Source organism: Rhinolophus sinicus, linkage group LG07 (assembly GCF_036562045.2).
Source record: "Rhinolophus sinicus isolate RSC01 linkage group LG07, ASM3656204v1, whole genome shotgun sequence".
Taxonomy (NCBI): domain Eukaryota; kingdom Metazoa; phylum Chordata; class Mammalia; order Chiroptera; family Rhinolophidae; genus Rhinolophus; species Rhinolophus sinicus.
In genome coordinates this window covers 80,471,148-80,493,208 of record NC_133757.1, presented here as the reverse complement: position 1 = coordinate 80,493,208, position 22,061 = coordinate 80,471,148, and the positions used below count along the sequence as shown (strand labels likewise).

Sequence of the window (22,061 nt, the reverse complement as noted above, 5' to 3'; positions counted from 1 at the left end):
TCTGACTACTGGTCCCCCACCCGCCCCAAGCAGAGTACACCTGGCCTGCCCTGCTTCTGACGTTTGCTGCCCCTTTTCTCTGATATGTGCTAATATGTGTCTATCTGGAATGGGTCTCTAAGGAGATGCTGTGGAGATGAAGAGGCTGAGAAACAACGGGTTCAGGCTGGCCAAGCAGCAGGAGCGTGCAGAGGACCGGTACACCTCTATCATTTGAGGTGCTCCTGGTTTAGTGAAAATTTTGGATTTCTGAGTCAGCCATTCAACAACAACTCACTGTGTATCTTGCAACATTGCAGGCTCTTGGGATTCAGCACAAAAACACCTGCCCTCACATTTTGGCCTGGAGGTCGGGGGTGGGGGGAGGACGGTGAAGGACAATCTAGAATGAAAACTAAAACTATGTGATGTACTATGGAGAAAAGAAAGGCACGCGGCACATGGGACTGGGCCTTTTTAAAGTCCCTCCTCCTCCGGAGTTTCCACGAGCAGGCTCTGTGGTTCCTGTTCTCATTTCCTCCATATTATGCATTAAATGGGGTTAAGTGTTCACCCAGAGAACACCCTTTCTTCACTGAGACATCTCACTCGTGTATCAATTACTCTAAAGCCAGCTCCCCGATATACACCTATTTTTGAGCACGGGGGTTGTGGCTTTACTTAAAATCGCAGCTTCTACTCAGTGACAGCATCTTTACACGATCATCTTTACAGATAATGAAAAAGGACAGAATCTTTCACCTTTGAGAATTTACTAATAACACAACACAGCTCGTTAAGCCAGTTGCATACTACAACTTCACTTTTTACCTAGATGACAGCAAATGCACATTTTCCAGTAAAGTGTGAGAGTCAAGTGTTGGACGCCACCCCTCAGGCAGGTTATAGTGACAGCAAACCCTAGGTTTACATTGTTACAGCCAGAAAAATACTAATTCCTTCTGAAAGTAACAGAATGATTCCCTAAACAAAAGCCACAACTGTAAGCAGTGTTGAATGACAGCTACTCAGTGACCAATTTCTTATTTCATAAATATGTTCCTCCTTTAATTGGGAATACAGGCCAAGAGTCCCCTCGTTATTGCAACAAGCCACTGCACTTAGTGGCCACACTGTGAGAATTCTATCCCAGAATTCTCAGAAGTTCCACAGCTCCTATGTGCCAAAGGCAAAAGAGCTTCAAGTCACAAACCGTCTTGGGGAAGTGCCTCATGACCCCTTATCCGTGACTGCAGACTCAGGGGCCTTATCTATCCCCAAGGGTCTCTCTGCTGCTGGAAACGGAGACCCAGAAGCTCTTGGCATTATTTGGACTACACAACAGACCATAAAGAAAGCTGCCTGCCTCGTAAAGCACTGTGAGCAAATAAGAAAACATCTACAGATGGTTTTTTGAAAAACCCAGACACCCCAAACTAAAAATGTCCTACAGTCTTGGGTTTCACAACTTCAGACCCTAGAGGATTCAGGGAAAGGAAGGAGAGCAGCTCTCCGCACATCACTGGGCAGGCAGGACAAGCACCTCCTCTGGAGTTCAGCACCCTTGGAAGGGCTGGCTCATGCCAGACACTGCACCCCCCCCCCCCAGTGCACACTCAGGCGTCCTCTCAACAGCCATATACCAGCCATGCCCACAACTCAAGGGGGTCAATGGAAGCACCACTCAAAACAGTGACACCCAGACAGAAAGAAAACAATGAATAGTAAACTTAACTTTAACTCAAAACAAGACTAGCTGGCCCTCACTAGTTCAGCTACAGCAGAGTAGTGGCACTGGGTAAGGCCACCACGAAGGTCCACACCACCGAGAGGACGGGCTTATCTCTGTTCACAGGACACCAGGTTAGAAGCAGCTCATTGGAAGGGGAGAGGAGCAGTTGAAGGCACAGGAGCAGGAAGCAACAGCTGGCAATCTGACAGCAGCGAGGGGACAATTATGCTGTTTTACCAAAAGAAAACCAGCCAACAATTTAACTGCATGGCAGAGGGCAACGGCCTTGTGTGACCTCACAGGCACGACTCATTAAGTCTGTGGTGAATACAATCAATGTCCGGCAAGGGGCCCGGCACATCCATTAAAAACTTTATTACGGTCAAGTCTGCACAACATAAAGTTTACCACGTTAACCACGTGTAAGAGCACAGCTCAGGGGCGTCAGGACGTCCACACTGTTGTGCAGCCATCACGGCATCCACGGCCAGAACTTTCTCATCATCCCACATAGAAACCCTGTCCCCATTGAACAGTAACTCACTTTCTCCTCTGTAGCCCAATTCCTAGTAACCACTCTTCTATTTTGTTTCTCTATGAACTTGATTCTTTTCGGTATCTCATATAAGAAGAATCATACAATATTTGTCCTTTGACGTCTGGCTTCTGACTTAGCACAAGTGTCCTCAAGGTTCATCCATGTTGTATGTAGCATGTGTCAGAATTTCCTTCCTTTTTAGGCTCAATAAATGGACATGCCATACTGTGTTTATCCATTTATGTGTCAGTGGACATTAGGCTTGCTTCTACCTTTTGTGAATAGCGCTACAACGAACACTGGGGAAGCCACACCCCTTTTCACCACAGGGCAAAGATTCTGCTAATTCATATCAGAAAGTCTTCCATCTCAAATGACCAGCAGAAAACAGCTTCACCTACGCTAGTCAGCCCCCCCCCCCGCCAGATTTCAGCAGGGCTCACATGTAGCCACTACAGTGAACCAGGCCTTGATAACCAGCCAGACCACCATTCCCTCTGTCCTCAGGCTGAGGAGGTGGTAGTTAGTCTGCAGTGAAGATGGCAGAGGAAAAATCCAGGGCGGAAATCAGTAACAGCCTTTAAGCCACGCATGACCAGAAGAGCCTGCAACGTGCCCCGCGTCCATCTCTGCTCAGGAGACTGTGTGTCTTCCGGCTTTTCAGCACGCAGCACCTTACCCAGGATGAAATCTCGGTACAAACAGTGGTTTACAGAACGGTACAGCTGGCAGCATCTGGAAAACCTTAAAACACATTGATGCCTGGGCCCCTTCCCACAAAGATTCCAATGAAAAGGGTCCTGGATGGGGGCCACATATTAGGATTTTCAAAAGCTCCCCAGGTGGCTCAAGCCCAGGCTGTGATCTACTGCACAAGCAAGAAATGGGGACTGTGCCAGGACACACCAGGAGTCTGAGAGTTTGTACAAATGTAATTCACAGTAACTTCCTTATAATCTGAAACTACACATTGCTGTAAATGTGTAATAAAACAGAAGAAAACACCAAGGCAGAATCTTCTGCCTTTCCATCTCTGCAGCTGTAACTGATAAAGGTCTGGACACAGTTCACTGCGGAGGAGACACTGGTCTCTATGTACACATCTGGCGGACAGGCACTCGCTCCCAAGCTGGGACATCCACCAGCTTGGTGGAAAACACCTTGCAGAGATTTCCTGGGTCCACTCGTTTCCTCTCCAGGCCCGAAGCCAAAGGGATAGGAAGGGGAATGATGGTATGTGATTCTGCTGCTAGCACTGAACACAACTGAAACTTGGCTGTAATTCCAGGGCTAATTTCTGGGTGAGGAAATTCCCCCTTCCCACTGTTTTTGCAGAAAAGACTGCTCAACATACTCCAGGCAGCCAGCAACCTAGGACAGGCTTATGCTCCAAAGGGTCATCAAGCCAGTTCTTGGAACTTCACTGCCGGCTCCCAGGGAAGAACGCTGTACATGATGGCTGGGTGCCAGGACTAATCCAAAATGAACAGAATCGCTGATCTCCTTGGAGCCTGGGGCTCTAGGGCCTGGAAGACATCCAAGATTCCCAGGATGCTGAGAGCCAGTGTGGGGCGAGGTCTGGAGTTTGGGGCCGTGCGTGGTGAAGTGGCATGGCAGTCAAGGACAGTGAATTGTGGGCAGGCTGTCCCAGACCCTACAGGCCATTCAGAGAACAAAGAACTAACAGGTCAACCTTCAAAAAGGGAGGAGATAAAACTATTCTTCAGCTATAACTGTTTCCACAATTGCCTCAGCGCTCAACTTCATACTATTTTGTGCTGCTTAGAATTTCCAAGTCAGCTACGAATTAGAAGTGCCATGAAAGGGAACAAGTCAGACAGCTGAAGCTGCCTACCCCAGAGAACTAACATGCTGAAGGAAGCTGTGCCACACCTCCTGAGCTCCTAGCTCATCCTGGGGGGGCCGCAATCTGCTCTCTGTGCAGACTGTGTCCCTGGCACCTCAGGGTAATATGACAGGAGACCAAGGATTCTAGCCAGGTTCCCTCTCTCTCTCATAGAGACGCTCACATGTGTGGCTCCTGTAATACTATGTTCTCCAGAGCATCCCATCCCGGCAAACCCCTCTTCTTCAAGAAGCCTTCCCTGGGCCCCTGCCACCTGCCCACCCCAAGTCCGCCTTAGGTAGCCTTCCCATGGCTCCTGTGGTCAGATTTTAACTTATCACAATCACACGATCTACTTATTGCTGAGAAACTAGCTCCCCCCACCCCAGATCTGGACCAAGGCAAGGAGGCTCTTCCTCACCCCTCCTTTTCAACATCTTGTTGTGAAAGTCCTAATGCTTTAAGACAACGAAAGGGGTACCAAATAAGAAGGAAGAAAAAAACTGTCTTTATTCACAAATGACACGATTGTCTATGTATAGAATCCCAAAGAACTGACAAAAAAAACCCCACCTGGAACTAAAGAAGCAATTATAGCAAGATTGCAGAATACAAGGTTAATACACAAAAGTCAACTGCTTTCCTATATACGATCAATAAGCGACTGGAATGTGAGATGACAATCAACCAAAGCATCCACCAAACTGTGATACTGCGAGGTCCCCTTCTTCCAAGTTCCTACTGCTATGGACATCCTCCAGTCAGTGCCTGGCAGGTGGAAAGGTCCCAATAAATGTTTGAACCAAGCCAGAAACTAACCACGATGCCAGCAGACGAGCCAGGGTGTCTTTAGATGGCAGTAATGCCGAGCACATCATGGCTGCTAGAGAACAGAGCGCTGAGATCAGCAGAGGGGTGAGGTGGTACCCAACGTGCCGTCCACACCGAGCACTGGCCTCTGAAGCGGCACTCCGCCCAACGGCAGAGGATCCAATCTAAGTTTTGGAAGTCCACGAGCCTAAAGGGAGACGGACCAACTTACTTTCAATCCTCCGAAAACCCACTCAACAATTGAGGTGTACTGACAGAGGCTTCTCTAATTTGGAAAACAACTGGTTTCTCTCTGATTGTCTAAGTACATAAATCCCTTTTGTGGGAAGTAGCCTCTGATGGCAGTGATGCCCTCACCCCCCGGGTGAAACACTACTTCAGAGCCTGCCCACACGACCCTGGGCAGGTATCTCAGCCTGAGGCCCTTCTATTGGGATTTTGTAATAGCTACTTTGATTTTTTTCTTTATTTGGTCCTTGAAGAAACACAACCAGCAGTTTCTAGCAAATGGTAAAAAAGGTAGTTCCTTTTTCTCCCCACATACAATCAGGTAAGCCCAAGATGTTAAACAGTAGCAGCCTTCAGTGACATCTCACAAGCGTGACAGAAGACACCGCATGGCATCATCGCTATCATGGCATCTTCAAATGTCAGAAAGGCCAGGGAGACCTGCCACCCTCCTGTTGACCAAGTCACACAGACCTGTGGGGCCTTCCTTCCCAAGCTGTTCCTTCCACAGTTCTATGTTTACTGGGAGCATTTCCCTTTTCTGTTGCTAAGAAAGCATCCGTGGAATAGAGAACACCCCCATCTTCACAGACAAGCAATGTACAAACAAGACATAACCCCTGCACTCTGTCTTCACCAAGCGTGTCCATCGCCTTGGGGAGCGGGGGACAGCTTCAGTTGCTTCTCAAGTCTTTGACTCTGACCAAAGTCCCTTCTTTTGTTTTGCCTACTGGACAAGTACAAGAACTTTCCATTTGCATAGCTAATAGGTCTCTTTCAGAGCATGTTGAAATTTCACCTTTTGGATCTGCCTTTGCACAGGCTCAGGTTTAATGGGAGAGGCCCCATCTGCTGACAAAGGGAATACGGATGTGGCTCCAACTAAGAGTCCTCGTTCTGTCTGTCTTGGGGATGATGTCAGCAGCAGAGAGCAGCCAGTGCACCCGGGAATCACAGATGGACTGGTGGTAGCACCCAGCCGGGAGGAAGGGCACAGTCTGCACATGCCCGTCCCTGACCTCATCTCCGCTTCGAGGCGAAGGTGAAGTATTCCACACAGGAAATGTTACAGCCAGCCGTGTCCCCAGCTCGGAGAACCCTACAAGCCACAACCTGAAAGGCGGCCAAGGCACCAGGACACCGGGTTACTCTGCAGCCAACAGTTGTGAGAAAGGCTCCACAGGTGCCTCAGGCAAGCACACCTACCTGCACCCCAATCCAGACCTCATCAGTAAGCAATGGTTTATTGGTGAGCTCTGCAAAACACACAAACATGGGTAGAAGTTCACAAACAGAAATATTTGTTGTCAGCACTGCTGCAATACTTAGTTTATTTTTGCCTGAATATTGGCTACATCTGTAAAGGACTGTGGTTAACTCGAATGGCTGTCAAGAAAAACTGTAAAATGCTTTCTTGCGTTCTTACTGTAAAAGCTTGTGGTCACACCACTCCTCCCCCCCAAAAAAAAGAACGGATGAGAGTACTTCTACATGGCTTCTTTAACACTTGTGAAGTAAACCAAAATTATAACAATCAATTTATTTTCTACAACCAAAACACCGCTTAACAGAAGGAATGCCGTTATCATTCACCCCCAGTTAAATACACAATCAATTCAACTCCACCTGAGGCCTAAAGAAAGAAAACAGGTCCCACACTGAGATCCCTAAGCAGTCCACGTTAATTTCCTAGGATTCCAGCACTGGGGTAACTGCTGGCACATCATGTCACCCTTATGGGTTGCCAGTGCCCTGGGCACTGTAGCAAGAGCCCTCTTCTCTTGGCACAGAGCTGTCCCTTAGTCAAGGGGTACCACAAACACTTGCAGATGTGGACACTTGGGGAGCAACCACGCCCCCACGAATGCCTGAGGCTCTAGCCCAGCACTGCTTACTTGAGACCCACGTCTATCTTACAGCAGAAGGCCCAAGAGCTTTATTAGAAGGTGGTCATTATGCATGAATGGGCAGAGTGCCCCTCGCGTTTTAAACAGAATCCCTGCCTTAGAGTTCTGCAACTTACACAGAAAGTCACACACTTCTTTCACAGTGATGTATGTAGTCCATCAGCACAGGAATCTCAAGAGTCCCTTGGCGGGGTCGGGCATGGGATGAAGAAACACGGGGGTAGGACCTAGTGCATTCGGGCTGTGGGCAATCTCCACTAAGCAGCAGTTTCTTTGGTGATGCCCCAGCAATACATGCCCTGGCCTCAGGCAGAATGCCCAATAAGGACCCATACAGAGAGGTGCTCGGAACAGGGACACATTTCCATGGCTCCTCTGGTGGCCCAGCACGAGTGTACTCTGTGGCCTGATGTTCATGCTTCCTCCTTCCACCCCAGAACAAGGCTGCAGCAACAGTCGGAGCAGGGCCCCACATTCCCTGCTCCTACATTCCGATGCTATCTGTCCTTAAGAGCAGGCGGCCACCCGCTCCAGCAGCTCACCAACCAAGGCTCTCAAGCAAAACACAGGCTCAACTGCCGCTCTGGGGAAGCTCTAAGGTGGTGGCTCTCATCTCTGGCAGAGCAGAGAAGTGCTTGGGGAGCTTGTTTAGAAAACCCATGTGTGGAGCAGGGCTGACTAAAGGAGGCACAAAGGGAATATGGGGGTGCCTGTATCGTGACTGCTGTGGTGCGTTTGTTGGAGTGAATTTTACAGCCTGTAAACTTAAGAAAACGAATAAACAAAGAAACCACGCCTGGGCCCCACCCACTTCAGACCTGGTGGTGGGCAGAGAAGGCAGAGACAGAGCTACAGGCAGAATGGGAACAGGTTGCTCTGAACCCCATGCTTCAGAGCTAACCTGGGGAACCTTCAGCAAGAGACATCTTTGTTAGGCTCATCTGTGAAACGAAGTGGTTCACACAGCCCACCCTCAGGGCTGGCCCAAGAACCAGTAGGCTTACGCCTGCCAGCCATGAAGTGCTCGATGTTGTTCAACCACAGCTAATGGATGGGGGAGGGGAAGAACCCAAACTAGTCTACTTTCTGGAATGATCCATCCACCCTGTGTAGAGAGGGAGCTCCTCTAAGACGGGAGCTACTGGAATATGCTGAACAACTAAGTGTTAAAAAGTGCTTTTCTGAAAGAAAAGCTCTAGTTCGAGGTAAAGAACGGGTTCTGTGATTTGTGGTTTACACTTAAGACAGCAAAGCAGCAAGACCACCAGTCTTACAGGAGTAATAAAAAATCCTTGTGACCACTGAGTTTCTTGTACTCCTCTATCAATTGGGAAAGAAGGGCGACTCTTAGCTCAGAGCAGGGGGAAAGTTGATTAACATAGTTTTTCCAGAGAGTGTTTGACACACAGGACAGTTTGTTAATCTTTCGAGAAAACTAATCCTGATGGAGCAAATCTACTGTGGAGAATAGTTTTTCATACTAAATGCTTCCTGGAGGATCTTAGCCCAATTTTAACATTTTGGTTAAATCTCGAAACTAATAAAGACCTTTGCCACTGCAGGGATGGGGGAGGGAAGTGGACTCCTAGATACCAAAGTGCCAGAGAGGGAAATGACTCCCTACTGGCCCCAACAGCACAAAACAGGACAGTTCTGCCTGTCAACTGAGGGCTCCTGCGTAAAACATTTAACTGTCATCACAATAAAATGCAACAAAGCCATGAGTAGGAAAAAGGTCACCTTGCATCACAACATCTGTTTTCAGAAGGTTACTTATTATACAGTCAATATTCCCCTCATATTCTGTGTTCTGGTGTTGATGGGACAACTCTATCTGTCACCCTTGATTGTGATGTGACAGCCACTACCCATCATAAAAGGCCAAGGCTCACAGACCACTCTCTTGCTGTTTTACGTTGAGAAGGTTCCAGTTTTTCAAGTGTGGATGTTATAGGGATGAGAAGGACAGGATCAACAAACATTTGATGGCTTTTTATTACACGCCCAGCTCAGTGGTCCCCTCAGTGAAAAGTATGACAAAGCTCCGGATCAAAATGCCAGCCAGAACACTCAGAGCACACAACTGGAAAAGACTCCCCAAGCCCTCACTCTGACCACCCAGAGCGGAGGAAGAAATGTCCACCCATCTTCATGGTCATCTGTCGCGTCCAGCGCAACACGGGCAGTGAGAGAATGAGAATGGGGGGCAAAGGGTTAAGAAAGAAACAGAAGTCAAGAGACTGATACACTAGGGCCAAGGGTCTCACAGCCTCAAAGGACTGAGAGCCCGGAATCGGCCAACGTGTGGCTTTTATTGATGTTCACACAAGGAAGTAGCACTGCTTTTTTCCCGGTCTGTGAGTCTCATGCATCATACCAGAACACTGATTCAAACCAATCACCCTCGCCTGCAGGCAGCTGGAACTGTAAGTCCCAGGATGTCTTAGTAACTGTGGTATGTACCTCCCCAAGGGACAAAACCTTTATGCTGAAACTTACTGATATGCATAGATTGAGAACTGATGTTATCACATCATTGAATCACCTCCCGAGCAGGTTGTGGGAAAGAATATAGTCACAGCAGCAGAAGCTCTCCTTAGCTGGGGAAAGGTGGAGGTCTATGCCCACCTCTATCAACCCTGTGAGTTCTCCTGATGGCCCCTATGTGACTGTGCCTGGCTTAGATTGTTCCTCCCGTGAGGAATCTTACCCGTCATTGACTAACCAGCCGTCCTTTGGGGCCAAACAGGGAGACATAAGGTGTAAGCACAAGGGTGAAGCAAAGTCCCTGAAAGGCTCCATCTCACAGACTCTCCTTTCTTTAGGGGCAGGTACCAGGGGACAGATGGGTAGGCTGCTGCGTGGCAACAGTCATTACTCTGCTTATGGACACCCTTAACTATACAGCGCACAATTCCAGCCCATTCTGCCCCTCCAGGAGTCGTTCCCAGAAGACATACTGACAAAAATGCCAACCACCACCAGACCCCCAACCGTCTGTCTGTTTGCTCACAAGAACACACAGCGTGTGCCTGCACATGTGGTCACTGACAGTCACTAAACAATCTTTTCTCAAGGCCAGAAGCTCCTGGTTAGAAGAGTGTTGAGATTCAGCCAAGTGACTGCACCAGGGACGTAGAAAGCAGTCCTTTCTAGAACGCCTCAGAGAATCGCAGCAATCCGCTCTAGGACTGACGGAACACCTGCCTGCACCAGGCAAGCTCTGCAAGTGGCTGAACATTCTCCAAGCCACCAGTGCCCTGCTGGGGGATTTGCTCCTCAGCCAAATCTAGCCTGGCCACGATGCCTGTGGTGGTTGGCAGGCAACATACTAGCAATAACTTTCCCAGTTAAACGCCAACTTTCCCTGAGTGTCCACATGCTTAGGGAATGCGGCTGGACTCAGACCAAGAAGTAATTATTGAATGCCTACGGAGCTCAGGGCTCATGTGCCGGGATATTGTATTCTGACCTCACCAGAACCTTGCACACAGTAGGGATTAGAATTTAAGTGTTACAGCTGAGGACGCTGATGCTAGAAGAAATCAGTCATTTATCTAAGTCACAAAGCCTGCAAGGTATTTAAAGGCTGCCTAACACCTCATCCTCTACCCCCAAAACATTCCCTGAGAGATTCAGGGCATACATTTGAAAGGCAGAACTGTGAAACTTTTAGAAGGTAACACAGAGCATATGATTTCAGGTAGTGAACTTCCCACCAACCGCAAAACAAAGATCCATAAATTCACCTACATTAAAATTAAGATCTTCTGTTCATGAAAAGATACTATAACTGTGTGTGTGTGCGCACATACGCACACACCCAAGTAGAAGAAGATATTTGCAAAATGAAATCACTGCACCTTTACCCACAAAGAGCTGGCACTGGACTCTACAAAGAACTACAAATCAATTTTAAAAGATAAACAAGCTAAAAAAAAAAAAAGCAAAAGTTAAGAGCAGGCATTTCAAAGAAAGTCAACTAAAACTACGCAAGAAAATGCTCGCCTCGTTACTTCGCATTTCCCAGATAACTGAAGTCACAATGACATTTTATATCCATCAATACTGGCAAAATCTAAGAAGTCAGTTAATGCCAATGCTCGTGAAAACGCAGTCTAGCATTTTGGGATGTGGAAAGGCAAGCTGATGTAACAGGTTTTTGAAATAATTCAGTATTATGGCATCCCCACTGGCCCCGTGAGTCCACTCCGGGGCATGCATACACGGACGCAGAACTATGCTCACAGGAACATGCTTATTAATTGGCATCTCTTCTCATTTCCTCCTCCAATAAAAACAAAGCTAATGACCCAAATACCCACCAATATAAGAACAAAAAATTATGACATGTTCACACTGGTGAAAATGAGCTATAGCTACCACAGCATGGACGAACCTTAAATGAGGAAATGGCAGAAGTCCGAAAATGGTATGCTGCATTGGCATAAAGCTCAAAAAAACAACTCAGCAATGTATTGTTTACAGGTGCATGCAACTGAGACAAAAGTAAAATTCAGGATATGCAAGGAAATGAGGTACAGAAAGGAGCACATACGGAGCGTGACTAAGCTGATGGTGCCAAGTCTCAGGCTGAGAGACAGAAATTAGAATCATTACACAGTCAAGTGCAAATCACTGCACCTTTCATCGTGTAGGACTGAGTCTGCAGCATCTTGTGAAATCAGAGCACCTCAGAGCAGGTAAGAACAACCTTCTCTGCTGTGCCTGTCTCTCGTTACTCACAGTAGAGCTACTTGGTCCCAGTACAGGATCTTCACATCCTTGAGACAGGTGGGGTGCTTTTGTCACCCCATTTACCTGGGAGAGGCACAGAGGCTCAGAGATTAAGCAGCCTGTCCCAGCTCACTACCCATTTCCAGCTGCAATACCACCAGTCACAGCTCACCTGTTTCCCTCCTGAGGTAGTACATTCCATTTTCAGCACACTCTGATGTCCAGCGTAAAACACACCAGAGCTACAGAGAACTTCAGCTACACACGAAATGCAACACAGCGACTAGCTCATTCCCCTCCCAAGAAGAGACTACCAATGGGGGTTTAATAGTAAAGACTAACTTTGAAGTTATGGCTGGTTTCATTAACCTGTGTCAGCACAGTCTGCATAACATCCTTGAATCAAATTTTCAACCTCCGCTCTTGACTAGAAGCTGTTCAGCAACAAGAACAGTGAGTGAGATGGGTTCTGAAACACAGTTTTAGCTTCAGGTACACTGTCATGCCTCTGAGTGAAAAACGGGGAGGGAGAATGTGGATCTGAACCCTTACCCCAAGATCTCAACACTGTATTACCTAAAAAGATCAATTAAGACACAATTAGAATAAAAATTTACAGAAAATACCGTGTTTTCCCAGACAATAGATCTAGCTAGACCATCAGCTCTAATGCATCTTTGGGAGCAAAAATTAATATAAGACCTGGTCTTATTTTACTATAAGACCAAGTATAATATAATATAATACCAGGTCTTATACTAATTTTTGTTCCCAAAGACGCATTAGAGCTGACTGTCCGGCTCGGTCTTATTTCGGGGAAACACAGTAAGTCTCATGATACAGATACAATTCAACCTCTCGGTCTGCACACAGGGCCACCTTGTAACTGGTGCGTCACATGACAAGAACCCTGAGAAAACAGAACTATTATTTATTCTGCAATTGCTGCTCAATGGGAAGATCAGAAGGGAGGGAGGGGATAAGAAGTAAAAGCCTAATATCTGCCAGGTTTAAAGGCATTTGTGCTATAATCAGAACACAACAAGAAGCGTTGGCAAGGATGTGGACAAACTGGAACCCTCATACATTGCTGTTGGGAACCGAAACATGGGGCAGTAACTTTGGAAACCACTCCTGCAGTTCCTTGAGAGGTTAAACATAGTTACTGTATGACAAGGAAGTACCACCCCTAGGTGTATACCCAAGAGAAAGGAAAACACGTCTACACAAAAACTTGCACACGATCACAACAGCATTATTCACAAAAGCCAAAAAGTAGAAACTGAAATGTCCACGAACATATGTCCCATATATAAGGATGTGACTGGATTTTCTGAAAATAGGAAAACGAAAAACATCGAGCTGCCTGTCTAGCTTGACGATCCTATATCCAGGGGTTCTGTGCTCCCCTTCTGAGGAATGCTGGGTAATCAAGAAGCACCGGGAGGGCTGGGAGGACAATGCCATTTGAGTGGTCCAGGCCAACGTCACAGAACGCTGCGCGCAGGGAGGGGCAGGGCCTGCCCAGAACAGGGCTGAAGGCACCTCTCATCTCTGCTACATCTGCTCAGGAGTTGGATAGGCGCCCTCTCACTTAAAGGATTTCAAAAATTAAGCGACTCTGGCCACATTTTGAAGCACTGCATTGAGCAGGGGTGCCCAAACTGCGGCCCGCGGGCCAACTGCAGCCCGTAATCCATTGTTAATTGGCCCGCAGCAAATTCTGAAAATATATTTAGTTTACTTAAATAAACCAGGTGAGGCAATACGTACTTCACCTCGAGTGAGTGGCCCGGCTGTTTGTGTATTTTACCGCATATGGCCCTTGGTGAAAACCGCTGAAAAAAGTTTGGACACCCCTGACATACAGAAATGATAAATTAGTGATTCTGTGAGGCTTTTCCGAGTTAGACTGGCTGAAATCAAGACACGAGTCAAGCCACTTGCCATGGAAAATGTTGTATTAGTGGGTTGTACTAGTGAGAAACCAGTGCTGTGGGATAACTGACAGGATGATACCCTGGGAAACCAGGAAGGCGTGAGGTCCAACCCATGTTTCACCAGTCACCTGATAGACTCCTGGCTGGATGCTGGGGCCACTGTTTGAACTATTTCCTGTACCCTCTGTCTACTTTTCACAGCTGCTGGATAAAACCCCCCAACTCCAAGTCAGTTTCAGCAAACAGGACACGATGGGCAGTTTGTAGCGCCTGCAGGGTTCTGTGTCCAAGTTCTAACTCGTATTAAAAACATAGGCAAGTGGCCATCTGCACACCCACGTTCACTGCAGCATTATTCACAACGGCCAGGAGATGGACACAACGTAAACATCCATCGACAGATGAATGTATCAAGAAAGTGTGATATACAGTAAAATGGACTATTATTCAGCCTTAAAAAAGGAAACCCTGTCAAATGTGACATGGATGAACCTGGAGGACATTATGCAGAAATAAGCCAGTCACAAAAGGACAAATACTGCATGATCCCATTTATGTTAGGTATCTAAAACAGTCACTCTTAGAAACAGCAAGTAGAATGTGGTTGTCAGTGGCCGGGGGAGGGGCAGAAGGGGAGTTCAATGGATACAGTTTCAGTTTTGCAAGACACCAACTTCTAGAGATGTGATGCCAGACAACAAAGTGCATAGCTAACACTGCTGTGCACTTACTAATGGCAAGACGGTAAAAGTATATGTTACTGTGTTTTTAACCAGAAAAAAAGGGGAGGCTTCAGGGCAAATTCCTCAACTCTAAAACAGAGATAATTCCCTCACAGGGCTGGTGTAAGGGTCAAATGAGATGCAACAGAAAATTAAGGGCTCAAAAGTACTATTAATCATATTAAAAGTGAATGTCATGATGTAGCATTAACTACTAAAATATCCACGTTTCAGGAGCCCGGAATCATGGAGTAAAACCCAACGGACCACAGGGCCTGGCCTGCAGCCCATCTACCTCGTTCAGTTGCCTCACCCCAGGCAGACCCCACCACTGGCAACTTCTGGAAACACAGCTCAGCCTGCAGTCCTTGGCTTGAATCTTCATTCCCTTTCTCCACACACCAGGATAATGGGCCAAATGGGCCAAATGGGCCGGCCCTGCCCGCAAAACTCTGCTCACAAAACGGGCTGGGTGATATATGGAACAAATACAATGAAAGATGTCAGATAAAGCAAATTCCAAAGAGGGGTGGGGGATTTTCTAGGGCAGAGAGGAGAGAACATGATACCTATCTAGGTAACTGGAATTCATTCCAGGATGGATAGTTTTAGAAGGAAAAGCACTTCCCAATGAAGGTTAATTCTCAACCTGAATTCTTACCCCGTAGAGGCTCAGCTTTTTCAAGCGTGGGACCTTGCAGGGGCTCCATGAATCAGGACCTAGTCCCTATCTTCTCACCGGAACTAGCTCCGGGCCCTCCTCTTACTCTCCCCACAGTCCCAGGGAGATCTCTCCCACCCCCTGGCAGTACCCAAAGCCCCCAAGGCTAGCCAGACGAGCCTTTGCATCACACAATTGCACATCCACCTGCCTACAGGGCATGTTGACCAGGATGGCCTCCTGAGCCCCACGGTACTAAAGTGAGCCCATCTTCTCTAAAACCTCTCAAAGCGGGCATGACACGAGTTTTCCAGGAGTCTTCAAGAGCTCATCTGCTACGTGAGAGTAGTGGCCACCATGTGGGATAACCCAGAAACTGAATGGTTCTGTCAGTGCAGAAGTTCTACCAGACAACACTGCTTTAGAAACTGGGTGGGTCACTGTAAAATTAGTAAGATCCAAACTGGACCCTGAGAGAGGGGGATTCTAGAAGAAGAAGAAAAAAGAGAGATGGAATGGGACAGTGGACTCCAGGGGCTCAGAGTACCCAGGATGGGCATCTGGGTTTTATCCTATACACAGTGGGAGTTTTAGAGTAGCAGGAGAATTATGCTGCAATCAATCTATTGTATTTTGATCATGTACTCTTCAATTAGTCCAGTGTTGCATGGAGCTTGTCTAACCACTTCCACCATTTTCTCTTGAGTAGATTTTTCTCACAGGTACTCAGAGACAAACTCTTATTCAATGAGATCATTTGTCATTTTACAAAGTCAAAGAAACATTTTGAAAGTAAGTGAAAATCTGTTCTTTCAGGACACACTTGTTAAATCAATCCCCACCTTCCTCGCACTGGGGCTCTGCCCACCACTGGAGAGCCGAGGATCCTGAAACAGCTGCCTCCCTCTCCTCCAGTCATGTTGTAATTGTATGTGACACGCAGACATGGAAACACCTTTAATTCACCACTGAATCCTCACCACACATGTAGAATACCACACGGTACCTGACTGCCTAATGAGTCCTGCACAAACACTGGGGGAATCGCCCAACTTAGCATGTCTACTTCAGGCCAGAAATTCCTTTTACATAAGAATCCCTAAGTGGGAAATCAGCACCCGTGAACTGGACCTCAATTCTACCCACAAGAAGCAGCGTTTGAAGACTGAGGCTCACCACAACCAGAAGAGATCCTCTCTCGTTCACACTCCTAATCTAACAGGACTGGGGTGCCTGGGCTCAAGATGGCTCGTCAGCTTCCTGACCCCTCCAAACTCCTTACTCAGTACTCACAGACTTTCACCGGAGCACCAAAAAAATGGAGATGAAACCAAATCAAGGCAGGTTGGGGCTCTAGTGGAAACCTTTTCAAGGTGAGGCTTAATTCCACTCATGTGATGCCTTTAATGAAAAGGAGATGTGCCCCGCCAGAGTAATGACCCTCCCCCATCACTCCCTGCCCTGCCCTGGTCTCCCAGGGACAGGTGCTTGCCTGCCGAACTGTCTAGGTCTCCTTCCAGGCCGCAGCTGTCCTCAAGATCAACAAGCCTAAAGGCCAGACCTTTCCTACAACAGGTCTCTCTTCCTTCTTGGACTGTATGGCCTGACCTCTCGTAGAGCAACCGTGAGGTCTACCCTGTCCCCATGGCGAGTCCCTCCATCCAGAGAGTGCAAAACAGAAGTCAAGATCGTGTGGGCTCTGGAGCCAGGGCTGCCACATACCAGCTCAATACCCACGCAACCCTAACCCTGTCCAAGGGACTGAGCACTCAGCTTATCTGCAAAACAGAGACGACACTGAGGATGTAAGGATTACACAGGCCTTAGAAACCGAGCGCCTGGTGCACGGTAATTGCTCCAATAGTCACTAGAGCGGAATGATCATAAACACATGCTCAAGCCCCCAGTCTGGGGAGGCGACACAGTAAGGAGAAATGACCCCCACTGCAGCTCCATACATAAAGGCTGACACAGACAGCAAGGTGACTGACGGTAGACTTCACCATTTCAGAACAGGCAAGCAGTAAATAACAGAAAAAAGGTCCATTCAGAAAAGGTAGTTCTACCCTTTACTGGGAAGTCAATTCACAGACGACTTTTGCTAAAAACGCTTTGAACCTTTTCACAAAGAATCAATGATCAATAATAAACACAGTCTCAAGGCAAACAATAGGCATATGGGGCTCTGGAATGCAAGCAGAAAAAGCCACAGTGTGTGGAGGGTACCCAGCTCTCACAGGTGCAGGGAAAGGATGCTCACATGGGTTTCCAGAGCAAACAGGATGTCCCAGAGATCCTGAGAGAGGACACTGAGGACAGGCAACTGGAATGCAGGCCTCCTGCGCCTCAACTCAACACGAGGGCTCCAACCCTGGCAATTCAAAACTGCATTCCCGGAATTACACAGATATGTGAGTTACCGTCTTTAAATAGATGAACATGAAGGTAAGGTTATTTCCAGACAGTTCATCATCTCTCAGCTCGATCGTTTCCTAGTGTCAAAAGGAAAACAGATGAAGACACATATACACAACTTTATTACTTAGCACCTTTTTATAAGTCAGAGCATTTCAAAGTCAAGTAATTTTTAATGATTATAAAGGAAAACAACTTATACGACGATGGTATCACCTTTTACAAAACTCTTTCATGGGGGCGGCCGGATGGCTCAGTTGGTTAGAGCACGAGCTCTGAACAACAGGGTTGCCGGTTCGATTCCCAGAGGGGATGGTGGGCTGCACCCCCTACAACTAAAGACTGAAAATGGCAACTGGACTTAGAGCTGAGCTGCGCCCTCCACAACTAGATTGAAGGGCACCTTAGGGCCCTGGAAAAACACACTGTTCCCCAATGAAATTAAAAAACAAACAAACAAAAAACCTCACATATGCTATCTCGTTTGTTTCTCTCTCTCTTGTTCCCCCCCCCCTCCGGTTCAAGGCGTTGTTTCTCAGACTAGTTGTGTAGGACACAGCTCCCAGGCCCAGGCTGGTGTTATGAGCCTTGCGCTCCCCCAGCCAAGGCAGGCAGTCACTGGTCGGCTGCTTACAGCAGTCCACGGCAGCTCTTGCTGGCTGCCGGCCACTCATGCTAGCCACCTGCCACTCACGGCAGCCCAGCTCCAGGGACAGCTGTAGTTCACCATCTTAGCTGTAGAGGGCGCAGCTCACTGGCCCACACAGGAATCAAACTGGCGACCTCGGGTTAGGAACACGTGCTCCGGGCCCGCCCTCTGTTTCTCTTACAGAATAGAAAGGTAAACTGCTTAAGGAACACAAGTCATGCCTGTATAAGACTGTAATTCAACTGAACAATGGGATTAATCATAGCCAACACTAACAGTAAATGGGGGGGAATATCTACTAGCATGTGTGTGTAAATTTAATCTTTACACTTTAGAGATTAAGGAGCAACGGAGTTTTTCACATGCACTATTCTAAGAAGTAAAGTTCTTTTCCATCCTCTGACAACTCTGCCCCAATTACAGAAGTATGAATTATTCAAGTTTATGGTGTCGTATTTCCTATTCCTTCTACCAGAGGGATTTGGGGAGTGAGAATATAGCGGCACTGTGCACACACCACCTGGTGTAGCGCGTCCATATTCCTAAACATCAGCGTATTACGCTCAAGGATGGGACTTCCCCACCCCACACGTTCTGTCTCCCTCAGCCTGCAGGTTCAAGAGTGTGTGTGAACAAATGTCCCACGGCAGAAAGCAGGTGCTAAGCCACACAGGGGACTGCAGCCGGAATCATTCTAAGTCTACCCACTTCCAACACCACCAAATGATCAGGCTGGCGAGTGGCCCACTCGGTTACCTTCTGCAGCAAAGGCTCCAGGTTGACACCAAATCGTACAGACAGTTTTAGGAACAGCAGCAGCTTCAGTGAAGGGCCCCAGAACACAAATCTTCCTTCACCGCAATAGGCCTATTCTGGCACATTCTGACATTCCTTATGTCCAGAAAAGAGAAAATGCTGACAAAGAGGGGTGCACAGAGGCCCTGGGCAGGTTTGCACCACTGCTGACCCACAGGTTACTTGAGGGTTCTGTAAAAACCTCTGGAAGGTTTTTAACAAAATGGGCGCCCCACACTGTTTCCGCATCAGAATTTGCAAACGTCTGAAAAAGCAGGATGTGTGCAGCAAGTAAAGTCTTCAAAACCATCAAGAGCCTTTTAATTAACATAAGAAATTTCTCATTCTCAAACTAAAATCCAGGAAAATCATGTTAGTACATGGTCCATGGATGGACGTTAGGGTTCTGAAAACTGCCCCAATCGTTTCAAGTTCACGACTATTGCATTTTTCTGGTGAAAGAATCCACAGCATCCATCACGTCCTCAAAGGGACCCCCGACCTCTCCTCAAGTTAAGAACCAATACTCTAGGGAAAAGCAGGGCCAGCTGCATCCTTGGCCACTGGATCCTCAATTATTCTGAGCCCCTTAAAGGACCAAAGAAATCCAACAGCGAGACTGTAGGAAAATGATTACTCTAGCAGCGCTTAACACTTGTTTTTGATTATGGAAATCTGAGTAGGCTTTCTGTAATACTAGAGGAATGCCAAGCAGCAGACTTTACAAGAACTTAAGTACAGAAACAGCTTAGCAAATGGCAAAATGACGACGATAGCTTTTGCAGGCATGGATGAAAGATGAATCCAGTCTACTGAACTGTGCCGCATTATAACTTCATTCATGCACGCGTTCAGTGAAATTCAGCGCCCTGGTGTCTTACCGGAGTCTTGCCCTACATTCCTTGTTGCTCTAAGCTCATCTCACCTGTGTTTTTTTCCCTACGGCTGTTTTTCTGACCAAAAGGGGTCCTGTCCTATCACTGGTGGCTGGAGTCCTCTCGCCCACCCAAGCGACTTCTGAGACTTGGTTTGACTCCTCCCGGAGCCCCCACAGCAGCTCCTTCTGTATCTGAGACCTGGAAAGACAAACGTGTCTTTCATTTATACCTCTACTACAGGATTAGGAACACACACGGCCTTAACCATCTTCACTGTACCCTTTTCTTAACTAATTTTACGCTGATTTCAACTAATTCTGGTTTATGACCTTAGTACGGAATATTAACTCCCTTTTCAGCCATCCAAAATTTCTAGCTTCAAATCAGGTGGTGCAGTCTACTTCTAGTGTAAACGACAGATGGTTCAACAAAAGTATCCCATACAGCATGACTCACAATAATGGCCAAGATGCTGCTGGAGCTACTACTTGGGGTGACCAAGTGGAGGGCAGAGATGGGTGACAGGTGCCATGTCTGAGATATCCCTGTACTGCACATGGGTAGGGATGGGCAATGATCCGAGCCAGCGTCTCCTGCCATTAGAGAGAGCTACTGGGGAAGACACACTCTTGACCTTGAGGTCAGGATATCAGAGATAGAGAACAAGCTCTACTGTCCATGTTGGAGCCCCTGGCTTCAGCTGGGCCTGAGCCCCACGCAGACTTCTTGTCACATCAGTCAACAAAGTCCCTCTTGTTGTAACTAGTTTTATGTGTGCCGTACACACACACCACTCTATACACTTTGTTTTGCCTGCTGCAACCTTCACCACTACACGCTTTCTCAACTTCCCCACCCCATTCCCACTCCCTACTGAGCTCCTAGCAAGCAAGCAGTGGGTACAAGGAAGAAAAGAAAAAGATCAATGCAGTTCACCTGCTACTCGAAAGCATATCCAGGAAGTCACCCTTGAGAAAGTGATGAAGAAATAGATTGTAAAACAGCCAAAAAGGGACAGGGGGAATCAAAGTACCCACAATTACCATTGAGTTGTATCTAAAACAATGTTATTTCACACTGTTCTGATGTGACCATAATCAGAAACACATTGTATTATATATACAACATAAAGTCAAAGTTTTTATGAAATACCCTTGAATGGGTGACAACCTTTGACGCTTACATTTTTTCCTTATAAGATGGTTCCAACCTACTAAATTCATCTCATTACCCATCATTTGAAAAATACAGATAATACAAAAATAACTATTTTCTCTTAAAATCTAGATTCTGGTAAAAGTTTCTGGAGCACAAGAATTATTATTCCATTTCACATATGACACACTGAGGTTTGGGAGGGTATGGAACCAGCTGAAAGCAGGCAGTGTGCCCCACAGCACCCCCCACCCTCACCCCGGGCCGGCAGGTTCCACACCCCATGCAGCTCTCCTGTTTCAACATTCCCATGAAATACGTTTCCTCAAACACAGTGGAAAGTGTTTCACGTATAAAATCCCCAAATTTATCCCACTTCTTTCCCTTTCTTTTACACAAAACAAAACCTCAAAGGCCAGTGTGCCCACAGGCACGTATGTGTCACTGCCTGGGGTAGGACAACTGGGGACATTTGCCACACATAAGGACACAGAAATTAACTAATTCTTATTTCTGGAAATTACACAATACCAAACCCAACACCTCTCCCCTGGCACTGCTTCCATAGTTTTTGGACAGAACAGCAACTAAGAACAAATAATAAGTTCCAGCCTTAAGTGGACACCAAGACCAGGAAGGTGACTTCATGCTGTGAGGCCTGGACAGAGGGTAGAGCAAAGTATGCACCGCCCCACCACCACTAAAACACAATAGAGACCAGAGGCTCCCTTTCTCCCCCAATCTGAATATAATAAAGATGAGAGGCCCCCGCCCCCATGCTTAAGCATACAAAACTCATATTACAAGTAAGGAAACTGAGGTTGAAGGAAGCTTATGTAACTTGCCTGAGGTCAGCCCAGAAGGGGGCCCGCGCTGGGCCAGAGCCCAGACAGTGGACTCCACAGATCTCCCTTTGCCATAGCCCCAAGTCCTGGAATTTCCTACATTGGGCGGAACAGGCCAACACTTGTCAAGGAAAAGATCACAAGAAAAGCCTCTATCTAGGGTGAACCAAAAGTCTTTACTTGTATATCACACATCAAAAAAA

General features: G+C 47.2%; 1 protein-coding gene across 12 annotated transcripts in view; it reads right to left on the bottom strand.

The window, feature by feature from the left end:
* Positions 1–22,061, bottom strand: part of BRD4 (bromodomain containing 4) — a 76,912-nt gene that overhangs the window by 48,435 nt on the left and 6,416 nt on the right. For 3 of the 12 annotated variants that reach the window (XM_074338017.1, XM_074338022.1, XM_074338018.1), the window contains one exon: positions 6,361–6,410. The exons of 5 other annotated variants lie outside the window; for them this stretch is intronic. In XM_074338017.1, the coding sequence (XP_074194118.1) occupies positions 6,361–6,383 (23 nt within the window). In that variant the 5' untranslated portion in view covers positions 6,384–6,410. Of the gene's footprint in view, positions 1–6,360; positions 6,411–17,541; positions 17,609–22,061 lie in introns of those variants that run through there. 4 more of the 12 variants (XM_074338027.1, XM_074338021.1, XM_074338028.1 and 1 more) reach the window with 4 other exon arrangements.